Here is a 17,539-nt window from a genome sequence, read left to right as displayed (position 1 = left end):
TTTTAGACATCTAAATAATATTCAATGATGTCAGAAAACTTTAATAAGATCACATTATGTTATGATAATCAACACAGAGAAATAGTACAGAAATAGATTCATTCAGAAATTACTAAACGAAAAAAATAAACATATGAAAGTAAATAAGAAAAGTAAAGAATGAAAACAGTGAATGTAAGTAAACACACAAACATTGACGTCTTCTCACTCCTAAGATCTGCTGCAGATGAAGTTGAGTTTGTGAGTCTCAGGAAGGCTGATCCAGCGCTGATCTCCTCCAGACTGAACTGCTCCTTTTCTCTTCGTAAGGCTGCAGTTTTCCGGTGTCGTTCCGTTCCCTGGAGCCCAGTTCTGATAGCACACGATCTCTCCGCTCAACCAGAGCCACATGTTCATTTGGCAGTAGTTGTGTAAACCCAACCACACCGCCTCAGTAGACGCACGTTTAACCACATTCATCACCTCCTCCTGCATCTCGACTGAATGAACCGAGACCAGATCCGTATAATTCTGTCTGCAGTATCTCAGAGCTTCAGGCCACGTCAGAGTCTCGTTGATCAGAATCAGTTTATCTGGACACAAAACAAACCACAAGCAAAAACTAGAGAGAGACTGATCAAAAACAACATGCAGAACAAACACTGTGGAGGAATCTGTCATGTCAGACATGTAGCGTGAACTTTAAGATATCTGGAGGTGATGGATGGATTGTGTGTGTTTGTGAGGATCTGCTCACCTTCATGACACACAAAAGGATATTGGTTGTTGCAAGAGATGTCATGCCACTGACCCTGAGCGTTTGGATTGAGCATTGTACAGTTTTCATTTCCTCCAGCATTATTAGGTTCACCAGTATTCCAGTATCTGAACGAGGAGTTACTCTGATCTGACCACTGCCATGAGTCTCTGACTCTGAACAGACCGATCCAGATCTGTGATCCTGATAACTGATGATCACTGATGAACTTCTGAACCTGTTGATTCTCATTCTGGTTCCTCACACTGACCAGATCAGTGTGATTCTGTCTGCAGTAACTCTGAGCGTCTGTCCAGTTCTTCATCTGATTGTCCAAGACAAGTTCTTTGTTCACTTTAGGGAAAAAAACAACAACAACAAAACAATCAGTTTGTTCCTTTTTTTCTTCTTCTTTCTTTTCTTTTTTTTTTTTTTTTTGAACTGGACTTTTTTCATAAAAAGATTCGGTAACACTTTATAATAATGTTCAGTTGTAAGTCATTTATAAGTGGTTAGTTAATGATGAACTAATCATTTACAGAACATTCATAAATGAGTAGCAAGTGATATACTAACATTTTATGTATGTTTTGTAAATTCCGTTACAAGTCATTTACATGTGATTAGTTAATGATTAACTAATTATTTACGAAACATGACTATGCGTTCATAAATGATTAATAAGTGATATGTTAATTATTGTATGTATGTTTTGTAGATTCAGTTATAAGTAATTTACAATTGATTAGTTAAAGATTAACTAGTCATATACAAAACATGAATATGTGTTTCATAAATGTTTAATAAATGTTTGTTTTTTTGTCTATATGTAATGTGTTGAATTAGAGGGTGCAAAAAGTGTTGTAAATGCCTTGAATACACATACAGATCATTTGTAGGTATATGTAACACATTTACAAGTGATGAATAGTTTACACTTTAGATTAGGGGATGCAGAAAGTGTTGTAAATGATTTACAACACTTTCTCCATCCCCTAATCTAAAGTGTAAACTATTCATCACTTGTAAATGTGTGACACATTCGTAGATAACATTCGCAGACCTTATGCCTTTTTCATTCTTGAAGTGGTAATCTACAAATGAAGTGTAAGACATTCACAAGTGATAAATAGTTTACACTTTAGATTAGGGGATGCAGAAAGGGTTGTAAATGATTTATTCATGTGTTTACACATCTATAACAGGTGTTGAACACTGTAGTGTGTAGTGTAGTGTGCACTGCAGTGTAAGTGCTGACTGGTGAGGGTATAGACAGCTGTCTTCTCTGAAACACATGGAGTCTTTAACCACTGTGCTCCTGATGTGAGCAAAACATACCAAAAAAATGTAACATCATTTATTAAACATTTATGAAACGCATAGTCATGTTTAGTAAATTATTAGTTAATCATTAACTAATCAATTGTAGGGGAGACCGGGGATGGTTGTAACAGTTTTGACCTTTCTGTCTATATCTTGTAGTACTTTGAAGTCAGTGTGTTCAAAATGTGATCCAAACTAGTTACAAGTGTCTGCTATTAAATGACATTGCTATTATCTTTGCAACACAAATAGAAAATGCATGGTTTAGTTTCAAACACGAGGAGTGAAATGTTACAATTCACCCCATAGTCTGGGTTAGTTGTAACATACCCTGGGGTGAGATGTAATATTATGATATCCACCGGGGTGATATGTAACATAATGAAATAAGGATTTTGACAAAAAAAATATTTTGAAAGGTTTTTATTCAACACTGACTTTTCAATATAACTGATGTGTGTGTGTCACTCTGTCTCAGTGTGTTTGTCACTCTCAGTCATAGTAATTGACCATTATAAATTGATAAAATTATAATAAATAATAAATAAAATAATAATAATAAATTGAATAATAAAATTGTAAATTTTAAATAATAATAATTAATAAAATTGAACACTTGAACAGTGTGTGTGTGTGTGTGCGCGCATGTGTGTGTGTGTGTGTGTGTGTGTGTGTGTGTGTGTGTGTGTGTGACTCTGTTGTTACTCTGTCATAGTAATTGACCATAATAAATTGAACTTGAACACTTGAACATTCTATTTGTGTAAGCATAGTTGTTACTGTCAGTCTATAGTATTGGCCATAATAAAAATTAATGTTTCATTGTTGTTACAACTAACCCAGAGTCTTGTTGTTACAACTAACCCAGAGTCATGTAGCCATGAACTAGCTCACCTTACAGCTAACAGGCAAAACATTAGCACTAACAACTTGCATGGAAAATATCTACACAGACACACAATAAACATAATAAAAGTTTGATGAGTTTAACTACAAAGCAGAAATTCCCATAACAAAAACAAAAAAAGTAAAAAAAAGTAACTTTCTTATCTCAAAATTGTTTTTTCCACTCTAACATGTGCTGTGTCTGCCACAGGGCTCTACTTTATCACATGTGGAATAAGAACTAAACTGAGCGTGTGCGAAGTGAATCAGGTGATTTGTAACTAGTTCCTGATTGGACAGATTGGAATTGTTACAACTGACCCGTGTTACAACCATCCCCGGTCTCCCCTAAATGACTTATAACTGAATCTACAAAACATATAATGAACATATCACTAATTAATCATTTATGAATGATTAGTCATGTTTTTTAAATGATTAGTTAATCATTAACTAATCAATTGTTAATGACTTGTAACACAATTTACAAAACATACATAAAATGTTAATATGTCACTTGCTACTCATTTATGAATGTTTTGTAAATGATTAGTTCATCATTAACTAACCACTTATAAATGACTTACAACTGAACGTTATTATAGTGTTACCAAAAATTCTATACAGAAATTGACTCAACATTGAAAGTGTGACATTTATCCACAGTCTGTTCTAAATTCACTAACAAATTACATGAATTACATACAATAATTATGTTATTATATTTTACACAGTTACATTTACTCAAATTGTCATGCTGATAATACAGTATAATTTGTAAGGAAAACACTTTAATTAATATGGAAGTATTTCATTTCAAGTAAGTTTCCGAGGAAACTTAAACACACAGACACACACACACAGACACACACACACACACACACACACACACACACACACACACACACACACACACACACACACACACACACACACAGAGAGAGAGAGGGTGAGGCCAGAAATGGAAAGGACTTTATAAAACTGGATAGGCAAAGCATAGACTATGAAAACTGCAGCCAAACTGCCAAGAAAAAACATATATAATTACGGGAATGAATCTGTTACACTGTTCCTCAGTCACTCCTGAAATTGCTGTGATTGACAGTGATAACCGTAGCAATGGACAGGACACAACATTTGCCAAAGTAGACCTGTGCATTTAGTGCTGTAGTGTAAATGCAGACTAATAGACCCACAGCAACATAGACCAGAAGAAGAAAATAAGTTTATGTTTTCTGGGTAATTTTAGCTGCTTTAAAGATTTTATTTAATACAGATTTTTTCCACATGTGTCCTTTAGCAATGTTTAAAAATCAGTTTAATTTTTTTTTTTTTTTTTTTTGCATTCGACATTATTCTTCGACATAAAATACATCAATATTACGCTACTCCTGATTTTTACATGTCTTGAAAAAGGCTGTTGCTAACAAGTGGCTAAATGAGACTACAGAGGCTGTCGGAGATTAAACATCATCACGCCGAACAGATTAACTCAATCCGCTTTTACAGACTCATTATGCTTATAATTCTGCTCTTATAAACTATATTCCAACTCAATGTTCTGGGAAAAAGTTTTTAGATAAAAACTGAAAGAGTTGTCAGAAGCTTTAGTGATGATAGTCTTGAGTTTGTGGGACCATTGTGGAGTTCGTTTATAGCCTAACTTTAGACTACATTTATGCTTCAAAATTCATAAGTTGTGTTCATCTATGATCTTGATCGACAAAATGTGCAAGTATCATAAACTTTTGTTGATCACAAAGCTTTTATAATAATCCAAAAGCCTATGGGAAAACCCTATTGAGTTTTTGTCGAGGGAACCAGCGAGCTGCGAACTGCCGGTTGGCCTACACCTACACAGTCACGTCATACTCGCACCACTGTATGAGCAAACGAGTCCTCTGCTGCCATCTACTGGTTATAGTGGTAATTTATGTCATTTTCCTTTTAAATGTCATTGTTTTCCACTAGGGGACAGAAATCATCCACTAAACTAAAGCATGGCATATTTCCCATATCTCCATTAATGAAAATGAGAAATGTAGTCTAGATCTTCTTTAAACTAAAGTTAGTCTACAACTATAGAAGAAAAAGATAATTAAGTGTTTAAGACCTTCTTTAAAAAATAATAATAATAATATTGGGGTCTAAACATCCTTAGTGTGCACCATAGACAAAACGGCCCGATTGCGCAGACCTCCATGATTGAAGATAAAACAGTTCAGCATTTTATCATGAAAAGGCTGCTTACTTTAGTGGCATTTTTCAGATATCTGAAAAGGAGGCGTAGTGATGATGTGAGTAATAATACTTCTCTGTTTTACTCATTTGAATACAGTGAGTCAATTAATTTACCTTAATTATAATTTTTGGAACAATAGGGGTTTGTGGTAGTTTTGTAATCTGGCTTAAAATCAAATTGACCGAGGATACTTGACAAAGAGAATATCTGCAGTTTACATAAAGTTCACGTATTGTTCTTTTTAAGCATTTTTATAATACACATAGCCCAAAAATCAACATTTAAAACATTTGCAAATTTGTCTACAAAACCTCTGGCTTTATATATTTTTCTACACTTAAGATATGCAAATGAAAAACTAGCCTACCTGAAAAAAAATATATTCTTTGTGTTGTTTTATTTTGATAAATCATTGCATATGCACCTGCTGCGCAGACGTCACACATCATCAGCGCGTTCTGTGAGGCTTTGCAGAAACACACAGTCACTGAGCACCACAAACACACCGCAGTCGTCTTTTACAGTTCCTCCTGAACCAGAACAACGAGCTCCTGCTGCGTTCACACCATGAGGAACCGTAATTATGAGATGTCAAACTCTATCTACCAGGAGCTGTTCACGTCCTCAGACTCGGATTCATGTGTTTCTATGTCAACACTATCAACGCCGAAATGAATCTACAGCAGTCAGGTGGTACAACTAGAGCTCCGTATGCTGTTTATGTTCATTCACCAGTTTACACTTACAGACAATTAGAGGGAGTTAAGTTTAATGTGTATTTGGCGTGCTGTCCGGGGGGAGGGCTCTGAGCTCGGCCTGAACCCACAGTACTCCCCCGTATGAAAGTGGTTAGGACTAGAAGTGTGGAGAAGGGGTGCTGGAGGGATGCTGCTGCTAAACTGTTAAACAGACTGCTGAATATATATGTGGCGAAGTGCTCCTTTAAGCATTACTCCGCCCCATGATTATTTAGCGGGCCTTATTTGGACTATAGAGCTGGTAAGTCCCGCCCATCCGTAAAACCCCGCTGGACCTCTAGGTTGAAAAATCGTCAATGCAAGTGAATGGGAGAAAATAATTATTTTCTGGTCCCGTTTGAATTGTGCCATGAATGTGAACATATGTTGTCTGTGATTTTTTTATATAATTTTTCGTGTTACGAGTTTGACAGTATATGGTATGATTTTTCGGCTAGCAGTTGTGGAAAAGACATAACGAGAAAGACTACATGTCGCCATGTGACGTCACCCCATAAAGTTGACTTACCCGTGGTTTTCACCAACCTCAACGATTTTGTTCTCTCCCTGAAAGAAGGCGATGAAGTGCACCAAAGACACAGCCATGTTTAGCGGGATCCGTGAGCTAGTGTCCGTGTGCTAGTGGTGTTGACGTTTCAAACGCGTCGAAAGCAGCAAGAGTTGTAGTCCACAAAGTGCTCTCACACAAAGTCTAACCGTATCAAACTTCTACACGCTAAATTGTAGCATTCTTCACACGAAAAATTATATTAAAAATTCACAGACAACATATGTTCACATTCATGGCACAATTCAAACGGGACCAGAAAATAATTATTTTCTCCCATTCACTTGCATTGACGATTTTTCAGAGGTCCAGCGGGGATTAGCGGAAGGGGCGGGACTTACCAGCTCTATATAAAGGGCATTTCCAGAGTGGTAGGATATGGTGTCATCCTTGCGTTCATCTGGGTGTCATGGTTGCTGGTGCCCGCTTGCTCTGTGTGAGCTGACTTTTCCACGCAGCTGGTGTCTGTGTGGAGGTACGGATCGTACTGCTCGAGGGTTGTTCCTCTGCATTGTAGTTCCAGTGTAGAAAAGAGATCCGATCGCACGTATAACACGGCGTGCTGTGAGTGACTGCTGCTCTTCTGCGCGGTAGGTCCATTGTATTGTGTATGTGCGGGCGTGGGACTGTATTTATTTAGCAAATGTATGACCCGTGAATTTCTCTGTGTAATAAAGGGGATGAGGGAATGGTCTGCCGGATATTTGAACGAAAGTCCTGCTGATCGGTATGTAAACCCACTCATGTCTCTGTTCACTTTTAAGTAAAAGTGTGGTTTTAATCCTGTTTCTTGTGTATTTTAGGCCATTAAAGTGGGCGTTTGATCGCAACGCGGTTTGGCCTCGACGCTGCGGTTTTGCTTCTAGTAGTTTTGTTTTCATTTGTTTTGTGTTTTTTTTGTTTTGTTTTTGTTTGTTTCTATTTTGTTTTGTTGATAGCTGTTTCTGACAACTGTTTTGCGGATAGCTGTTCCTGACAGCATTTGTGCGTTAAGCTGTTTTGCATACAGCTGGGCTGTGGACGGCTGCTTTGATGTTGGTTTGTTTTCTTGTTTTCTCATTATAGATTTGGTTTATGGTTTGATTTGGATATAATTGATTTTGTGTTTGTGCTCTCTGCCTTTATTGTCGGTAAGCCACTATACATTGTTTGTGCGTTTATTGGGCGTTTATTGCCCGTTGCTGGTCACATTAACAATTAAGGCTGTTTTCTGTATTTATATTCTTGTTAACTGGTTTTCTTCTTTCTTTTCCAGGAGTAGGGGTGACCCAAAGGTGGGCAGGCTAGCCATCCTGTGCCTGGGGAACAGCAATTCTCCCTTTAAGTGTGCGGTAGTGGATTTCACTAGTGTGTGTGCTTTGGAAGTTTTGGGCACGGTGTACTCCTTGCGGGCTGATTCGAGGCCTACAGCTCAGCCTGCCCAGCTAATGGTGCACCCCAGCTCCGTCACGAGAGTCGACATGTCTGTTTACTGATTGAACTTCATGTACAAAGTAGTGGCCTTGCCATCCAGCCCCATTGTTTGACTGACTCTAGTACCTTTTTATTAAACTATTTATGATCATTGAATAAAGAATTATATATATTTTTGTACGTATTCACGTCTCCGTGTCTGGTGATTGTGGGAGGGAGAAACGAACTCATGTGCCCTTTTGCTTATGGGTATTTCCCCAGCTGGGTTAATGCTGGGGTGGCGTAGTCGTGACTTCATTATACCTCTGTATGGGAGAACGTGCCCGTGATCATTCAATCGCCCTCATATCGCCACACACACATATATATATATATATTATATATATATATATATATATATATATATATATATATATATATATACACACACCTCTTATCATTGATTGCTGAGTGCTCTCCATTTGTGTTAATTATCTGAATGTGCTCCTCCTGAACTTTGTTAATAAAAACATCATTTATTATTGTAATGTTATGTGGTTTGAGACATGAGGTAATTTGACACTATCTCTCTTGATGCTTAGCCGACTCTGCTGTGTGTGTTCTTGTGTTTTAAAGGAGCCGTGGGTTTGGAGACTCTGAAGGGAGAGTGGGATCTCATGCTTTCAAAGCCAGCTTGATATTGCGAGGGTAGCCTCTCGGAAATTGCCTACGCTACCTTTCATTTATAAATTAATGCTGTGTGTGTTAGTAGAAAACGTTCTGGAGCCGTTATATTTGGTATATGGTGCATGAAAGGTTGTTGTAATTGTAAATAGCTGCACTCACTGTTGTTGCAGATGAAATGACGATTATCACTACATTTCAAATCATGAAATTGTCCATTTGACATCATTCCACAATAACTGGTTTCAGGTTGTCCAGGTTTCCAGTGCAGATAGAGCGCAGGTTCACCTGAAGACCACTGCCATTTATCAACACCCGTCCTCTTCAGCCCAATCCAGACAAACTGATCACCTCCATCATTCACACTCTTCTTCAGCTCGTTCATGTCGTTCATGTTGTCAACGGTGGCCAGATCTGTGTAATTCTCTCTGCAGAATCTCTGAGCTTCAGTCCAGGTCTTCTTCTCGTTTATAAAGTGATACTGACGCTGAACACATTCAGATACGGAGCAGAGAGCTGTGAAAGAGAGCGTTTGATTTAATACTTTTCATAACAGAGTCAAACCTGATGAAACTATAAAACCATAAATAATACAACAAACACACTCACCAATGAGAAGAAGAATCAAATATAGAGTTTGCTCCATTTCTGAGGAAGAAACACATTAAAAATCCCAAATACTCAAATATTGATCTTAGAGTAAATCATGATCATAATTATATATATATAAAAAAAAATGTTTTAGCAATCATTGAGACAATATTAACATCAGAAAGTGTAATTGTGTGTGAAGAATGAACATGTTCTTACTTTAGAGGTTGTGTGTTTCTGTCCTGAGTCTGATGTTTCTGTCTGCAGATTTACACTACGCTATTATTATATCTGCTCTCATCCCTCATTCAGCTCATCACATCATTTGTGTATTTCTCTGAAAACCCCTATTTCATATTTTACTTCCTCTACATTTGTGTATTTGTCCATCCTTGTCTTTCCCTTTATTTGCATATTGGCTTCTGTGTCAGTCAGTATTAGTCTATAATATGGACCTTATTGAATCAAAAAATCATTTGAACATTCACAACTAAACACTGCTTTAATGATATTGCTGGACTGCATAACTCGTGTTTCATCCCTGATCATCTTGAAATCGTCGTCCATCCACACTTGCCATCTTTGCACTTCACCATTTGTCTACTATAGTGTTTTCCTTGTATTTGGCCAAGTGTTCAAGTGTGTGTAGAACTTTTGATGACCTAATTTGACACACTTATGGTGTTGTAAAAATGCAAGTGTTTACAGATCTTTATTTTGATTCTCAAAGTTTTTCATTTTTAAATAAACTTTTAAATAAGTGTCTGTACAGCAAGTGCCTATGTAACACAGTTTACTGGTAATGATGGTGCTTTTAATTAAGTGATAAAAAGCAGTTACAAATGTTGTCAAATTTACAAATACACATACTCGTCTTTGCACCAGTAAAATGTGCTCACTTATAGCCTGTTGCGTGCACAGACTCTCTAGTGGCCAAGTGTATTTGGACAGAGCCCATGTTTGAGTTTCTCTGTTTTGGGCCACTTTTATCTGTTGCTGTTTGACCTGAACAGAGAAGGGTTGAGTTCAGTAGTGAAGACTGGTGACACTGGTTACTGAGAGCCTTTAAAGTTTGAATATTGAGAGAGTTTGACTAGTGAGAGAGTTTGGGGCATTAAAAAAGACAAAATGAAGAGGAAGAGAAGGCAATTCTTTTTTTCTTTGTGAAAAATATAAATGTTTTTGCTCATATATAGGCTTCTTTTTTTCCTCTTCTGAAAGCTGAGACCCGTCACATTCCCAACAGAGACGAGATAAAGACATGAAAGCTTTCATTCCCCTGAAGTCCATCTCTAATGTTAGTAAAGATTATTAGACTCATTATCCCACTGAAATAATATCATCTTCTTCTGCTGTTTCAGAATAAATTAGTCTTTATTTCCTCCATCTAAATACTTGATTGTGATTGGCTGGAATGTGTTCATTAAAACATTATTACATTTTTAAGAATTAGTCTTATTTAGAAAATTCTTATTGTGTTTCGTGTGATACTCCTGCTGTTCTTAGTTTATACAACATGAACACATCTGCATGTAAACACATCCCCATCACTCATTTGTTTAGGTTCACATTTAAACTTTCAGGGTGGACAATATTTGCATCTCTGACGTGAAACAGAAGCAGAAACAGTGTGTTATTGTTCTAGATATATTCCATGGTCTCATTCTTTCTTATTCATCTGTTAGTTTTATTAAAGGGATATTTCTCCACTGGAAATATGAATGTGTATTTAAATTGGGTCATTTATGTAGTAGAAATGTAAAATTATTTTAGAAGTTGGAGCCTTCTAGACTGAGAAAAGCCAGAAAATGTATTTTTGGCACATGTGGATGAAAGACAACTCCCAGAATGCACTTGCTTCGCTGCCCTATGAGGCCACTCCTGAGCCGCAGCTGCTCCGGCCGCCTCTTGTTCCTCCATCATCCGCATCTGTTCATCGCTGTATTGTGGCTCGTACAGGCAGCCACGGGCATCGGATTCGCCCACCAGATCTTCAAAATCCCCTTCTGCCAAACTACTCAGCTTTCTCCACAGAGCAAGAGCCTGTTAGCTTAGCTTGAAAAAAAAAGATGGCTGACTCTATTTGTACATTCTGTGAGTGAGATCGCACCCTCTATGGGCGGGTTGAACACATGCGGAACGAGCTCCTCCTAATGGCTGTAGTCTCTCGCCTCTGGACAATAAAGCCTCTGATGACGCTAAATAACGATTTTTGCGTCATTGGAGGTTTTTTTCCAGACACACAATACAGACATCTCTCATCTCAGGGGGACATCATTCATCATTCCAAAATACTACCAGGTTTCTACTGATACAAAGCTTAATGCTAATCGGTGAAGTATCCCTTTAAGTTACACTTCTTAAAGGGACAGTAAGTGGGATTTTCTCCCATCTAGTGGTGAAATTGTATTTTGCAATCAAATGAATAGTGCTCTCTAGCGCCTCGCATTTTCAAATGTGTGTTGCATCTACGGTAGCCATTATGTACCAAAAAGCTATGACAGGATGTCCTCTAATAGCACTTCATCGAGTTTTCCTTCGGGTGAACTGGTTTGTTATTTCAAACAAACTACAACTTGACACAACGAACAAACGAATGTTACAGTTTTGAACAAACAAAACTTACAACCTTGTTTATAGGGCCTTCTCTACTTTACTCAATAGTAGAGATACTACTTTGATACTATACCTTGAAATGTGCTGGGGTTTTTTTTTATTTAATTTTTGATGTGCACAAATAAATGACAGGTACCATAAGATTTTCTTCTTGCTGTTCCTTTTTTTTTTCTTCGTTCATGCATGTTACGAATTCATGAATGAATGAATGAAACATGTATGTATGACTTGAGCAATAAATAAATAAATAAATAAATGTATCAATTTTCAATACCACAGGGAAGAACTTATAGGCCTACTGTCATATAGATATTTTTATCTATTATTTTCTTATTTTTTTTGTCCATCCATTTAAAATCTAGGAAATCATTACTTTCTTCTGAAGAGATCACTTTACATAATGACATATTCAATTAAGGCTTTTTATTCATATATAAACATTGCTCAATTACCATTGCAAATCTCACCTAAATGTTTGCTCACTCAGTGTATGGGATAATTATTGGGATAATAATTGGGATAATGGGATAATTATTGGGATAATTTTGTTATAATTGCACAAGATAGCTTGTTTTTACTATATTTTATGTAGCCTAATAATTTCACAGTAAATCTCCAAATTAATGTAGAAACATCATAAAGACAGTATTCAAATAATTGTTTAATGGCATATTTTTATGAATGAAGTGTTATTTGATTCTGATGTCACTGCTGCACTGTCACATGTGGATCCCACACGCGTCCCATTTTCTCACAACTCTTAACGTTCATTTAAGACTTTATTTAATTTAAGACTGCTCTCATGAGGATACTCAAAGCTAAAGCGCGAAAGAGAAGTCGAGTCTGGCGCGCGTCGTGTCAGCATCACAGACAGCGCATTCTCTTTTGTATTTTCTCGCTTGCATGTTAGAAGCATTTGCATGAAGAAGAACGTGATTATATAATGTAACGCTAGCCAAAGGATGACAGAAAAAAATGCTGCTTTAATTGCGTTAAATATTTTTAACGTGTTAAACTGAAAAACATTAATCGCACGCGTTGCGTTGACAGCAGCACGGACATAACCGATGTGTTTATGTGAATACGCGGCAAGACGGACGTTGTGACAATGTTTTCGTGTGTATTTGACTGTAAGCGCATCAATGAAAAATAGGCAGCTTTATGTGGACGCACTGGGAATAAGGCACGGGAATAAAATCACACGCAAACGCAACCTCCGCAATTCAACGCCGAAAACTTATGATTTGCATTTTTATTATAAATTTGTGCGCATTATTTGTTGTTATTAGAGACTTCCGACGATCCGAGATTGATGGTAAAAATTGTTTTTTTACACAGCACCCCTGCTCTCGCCTGAAGCACCCCAGGGTGCCGTGTCACCCCGCTGGGAAACGCTGGTCTATATAGGCTAATAAAAAAATAAAAATAAAAAGCCTGTAATTAAGACCTTAACATTGACTTACCTGTCGAGAAGAAAGCAGGCAACTTCAGCGTCTCTTTTGAAAGCTTTCTCCTGCATTAGCTATCCCGACATTATAATAACCCTTGTTTTTGTAATCTCCGATCACATTTCCTTTTACGGTCTTATTGTGGACTTTTTCGACGAAGAGGACTCGTTATCCTGTGACTTAACCGTGCAGTGCAGCCTTTTAAACTCGCCGGGGCAGTGACAAAAGCGCCTCTCTCTGCTCTGCTCCGCTTCTGCTCCGCTTCTGCTGGTTTCAGTCACGTGACGCGAGCTCTGAACGAAACGCGTTGTGGAAACGCGTTGGCCTAGTACTTTTTGTCCCTCTCTGCTATTATAGTTTTTCAAGATGGCGGAACTACATGGAAGCCTCCGTGGACCTACCCGTCCTATGTATATAAAGATAATAAATTCTTCGTTTACGAGGATAAGTCAGATCATTGGCATAGGTATTTGTACACCATTGAGGACATATTTATGATTAAAAATATTGCTTTTAGATAATAAAATACCTAAAAAGTTACTTATTGTCCCTTTAACATTAGTTTTTCTCTGGCTGTTGTAAAGCACATTTGTTATAGAAAAAAGCAGTGCCAAATGATTATGTAGTAGATGATTATAATGTATTGATAACATGTCCAGAAGAACTGGGGGAACGTCTCCGAGATGCTTGAAGAAACCTTCCTGCAAAGCTCCCTGAAAAACTATGCGCAAGTGTACCTGGACAAAAGCTGTTTTAAACGCAGAGGGTCATTACACCATATATTGATTTGAATTAGTTAATAGAAGTTAAATCATAAATAAATTCAATTTGAGGGGGATATTAACATGCCTAAGACTTTTGCACAATGTATATTATGGCTCTAACAAACACACTTAAATTCTACATTACCACCACTGTGAAACTACAACAATCAGCTTTTTAAACTCAGCATTCATATAAAAAATAATTGTGCTTCACAGACATCAAAAATCAGCACATGAATCACAACAATGGTGACAATCAAACCAACTAACACAAAAATATACTGTTTTATGGTGTGTCCTTTAATCTTTACACCTTTTACCTATTCATTTATTAATCTCAGGTAGGTAAGGAAAGTCAAACCTGGACGATACTATAAGTATTCAAAAGGTACTTACAAACTGTTCAGCAGACTTCCCTGTGGTCAGTTCTTGCTTAAGGCTTTTCAATTACTACAATAGTAGACGACAACTTGCCAATAATAGTACAAGTTTTATTAAGGTTAACAAAATTACAATAGTAAAGTTAGAATAATAAGTTTCAATCAGGCACAATCAGCTGGCATCAGGCGTCGAGGAACACTGCGCTATTCAGTGTCTGTCAATTCAGTCTCTCTCTCAGTCTTTTATACGTAGACAGTCCACTGCAGATGCCAGACTCTCTTCTGGTGTCATTACATGGAGTTCTGCCAAATCCTTCACCACAGCCCTCAGTTGCTTACGGTGTATCCTTTCACAGCGTCTGCGTCTTCTCTTTCTCTTCTTTCTTCTCTTAATCGTCTGTAACATATACCTTAACTAATACATTTTCTATTTATCATAATAACAATTTCTAATACATAAATGTTTTCTACTCTAAATCAGTCAATACATACTTTTCATGCAAGTAAGTAGTTTTCTTAACAGTAATAATCACATCATACATTTTCTGCTCAGCATTAACAATTGGGTTACATATCTCTACTTAAGCAAAAGCATTATTATTACTCAGGTTATATCATTTTAAAGCAAATCAAGCATTACTCAAGGCAGTATAATTGCAAAATCATCATCTCCTTCAACAGTACACTCTGAACTGTCAATGAACCTGAACAGCAGAAACAAACTCTGTTGCATTATCTCTCTGCTATCACTGTAAAGCTGCTTTGAAACAACTATTTAAATAAAGGTGACTTGACTATCCTCATTGTGTATTGTGAACCAGATATTGAGGTCTGTGTGTTTGGGTGAGTACAGTGTTACTTCTATTATGTAGATATGGTGTCTGCACTATATCTATTGTATTATTTATATAGAAGTAAAGCATCCAGTTTAAAAGTGTGGTGTAATTCTGTGTTATATTATTGGAGTAAAAAGTATTACAAGCTAAACTTCCACTAAGTACAAATTATTCAACAAACTTTTACTGGCAAAGGTAAAGTTACTTATTTTCTTCGTTAACTTAGTTAAGAGTGTATTTTGTTAAAAGTTTACTTCAAATGTATGTGCGCAAAATAAATATTAAGTACATTTTACTCTTTTTTTTTCAGTGTGTCTGGATGTTAGTTGTAGAGAGATCATAATGCAAGGCAAGCACTGCATATATCTGACCTATTTTTAGTGCCATTCAGTATAGGATTTGACTGTTCATAGTAATGATATAAGTGTTATACACCATTTGATTGTGTTAAGGGGGGGTGAAACACTCAGTTTCAGTCAATCTCATGTTAATCTTGAGTACCTTCAGTGTGTCTGGACATTAGTTGTAGAGAGTATTGAACACACACAGTGGGCAGCCATTTTTGCTGCGGCGCACGGGGAGCGATTGGGGGTTCGGTGTCTTGTTCAAGAGCACTTCAGTTGTGTATAACCCTGACTTAATTTCAGGATTAATAATAAGAATTGTATATAGTTTAACTAAATTATAATGTCTATATGATTGTTAACTGAAATATAATGTAGGAGGGAAAAAATAAATAAATGTGAAAGAGGAATAATTTGAATAAGATGTATAATAGAATTGACCAATGAGAGAAGACTGAGAAACTCTGCCCTGCTGAGTCAGTAGAAGCTGATCTAACGAAGCAACTAATGCAGAGCAATAAGCAAGAGCAAGTATTATATACAAAGAAGGAAATATATATTTGTAAACTGTAGATTTTGTCTATAAACTTTTGGATTTCATGAAGAGACCGTTATGTTGAAAGAATCCAGTTAATTTTTATGTTCGTGTGGATGTCAATCTTGAAGTATATCGTGTGGAAAATACTGGATGTGGTCAGGTTTTTTTTTATTTTTTATTTACCGGAAAGTTCCATTGATGGCGATGACCCAATCCAACACTAGGAGAAGAGGAGAAGAAAGTTACCAAGAGGACAACAGAGACTGAATAAAGTTTGTTCACAAATCTGTTTTTTTAACAGTAAAATCTCTTTTCATCTAGTCGATGTTATATTGTGTCAAGTTTATCAACATATAACTGATATAAAAACGTAGACCCCACTACATTGGTATTTACATATAAGCTTATGTTGAACTTTATTCTTGTATAAACAGACGCTGTATTAAGCAGTACTACAGTGTAGGCTGCATAACGTATTAAACAGAAAAGTATCTAAAGCGTCTGTGTATTTGACAAATATAGCATTTATTTCACTTCAGCTGTGGTAAAGTATGCAAACACAGCGCTAGCGTCACTACAAGAAGCAGAAAGTGTCTGACTTCACGCCTGAGTTTTCAGCTCCTGAACGCGAACTCTCGCCGATCGGTTACATCCAGCCGCAGCCGATGTCCAGCACACCTTACATCACAACTATAGACCTTATGTAGCCCTGCACCTTTTCAGCGCTGCGCTTGTTGTCTTTTGTCTTCCGGTTTGTATTTTCCCAGCGATCTTAAGAATTTATGAATGAACTGCCCGTTTTAAAATCTTCCCGGTCTACTGACTTTTGTTAATATATCTGCTTTAAACATTACAATGCTCGTGATAACTTTCGTTAACTCTACAATAAGTAAATCCACTTCACCAGCTAATTACTCTTCCACAGCGATGCCATAGAAACACACAGAGCTGCCGCTAAAACGGACAATATTCTGAAGATGCTGCGCACTTGTTTCTCTGGGGCATAAGGTCTATAGCAGCACAGAAAGACAATTTTGTTTCAAGCTGATGAATGATAAAAACATTGACAACCTACACAAAACCTTCCTGTTTTCTTCTGTCATGTCAAACTAGCAAATAACAATTAAGCTTGATTAGGCTTCTTATACTACTGGTTATGAGGGACAAAACTGTATGAAATTGTATATCAGATTTAAGACGAAATATTATGAATGAAACTTACTTGACACTTACTTGATCCTAACAGAAAGAATACACTTAAATAATATACTTGTCGGTACATGTCAAGCTGTTCTTGTGATGTTTGCCGTCCGTCATGTGTACAGATACTTTTCATACACTAGAAGTGAGTTCAAACCTGGACACATACGTGGTTGCCGTGGTAACCTTAACATGCTGACTTATGTGGATGAATTTTTATTTGAGGAAATCTGTTTATAATTGGCTATTATGCTT

General features: G+C 36.9%; 1 protein-coding gene across 1 annotated transcript; it reads right to left on the bottom strand.

Annotated features, from left to right (window-relative positions):
* Nucleotides 1–210: 210 nt before the first annotated feature.
* LOC308705922 (lymphocyte antigen 75-like) lies at nucleotides 211–17,401 on the bottom strand (the record flags this gene model as incomplete). Its single annotated transcript, XM_081391232.1, has 8 exons — nucleotides 211–572; nucleotides 851–1,090; nucleotides 8,856–9,083; nucleotides 9,177–9,215; nucleotides 10,058–10,163; nucleotides 11,013–11,184; nucleotides 16,268–16,304; nucleotides 17,365–17,401. The coding sequence occupies 8 exons, from the start codon at nucleotides 17,399–17,401 to the stop codon at nucleotides 211–213; spliced, it is 1,221 nt and encodes a 406-aa protein (XP_081247358.1).
* Between the last annotated feature and the right edge of the window lie 138 nt (nucleotides 17,402–17,539).

Source organism: Scardinius erythrophthalmus (assembly GCF_964197995.2).
Source record: "Scardinius erythrophthalmus genome assembly, chromosome: 2".
Classification (NCBI taxonomy): Eukaryota; Metazoa; Chordata; class Actinopteri; order Cypriniformes; family Leuciscidae; genus Scardinius; species Scardinius erythrophthalmus.
This window is presented reverse-complemented; position numbering and strand designations above follow the sequence as displayed.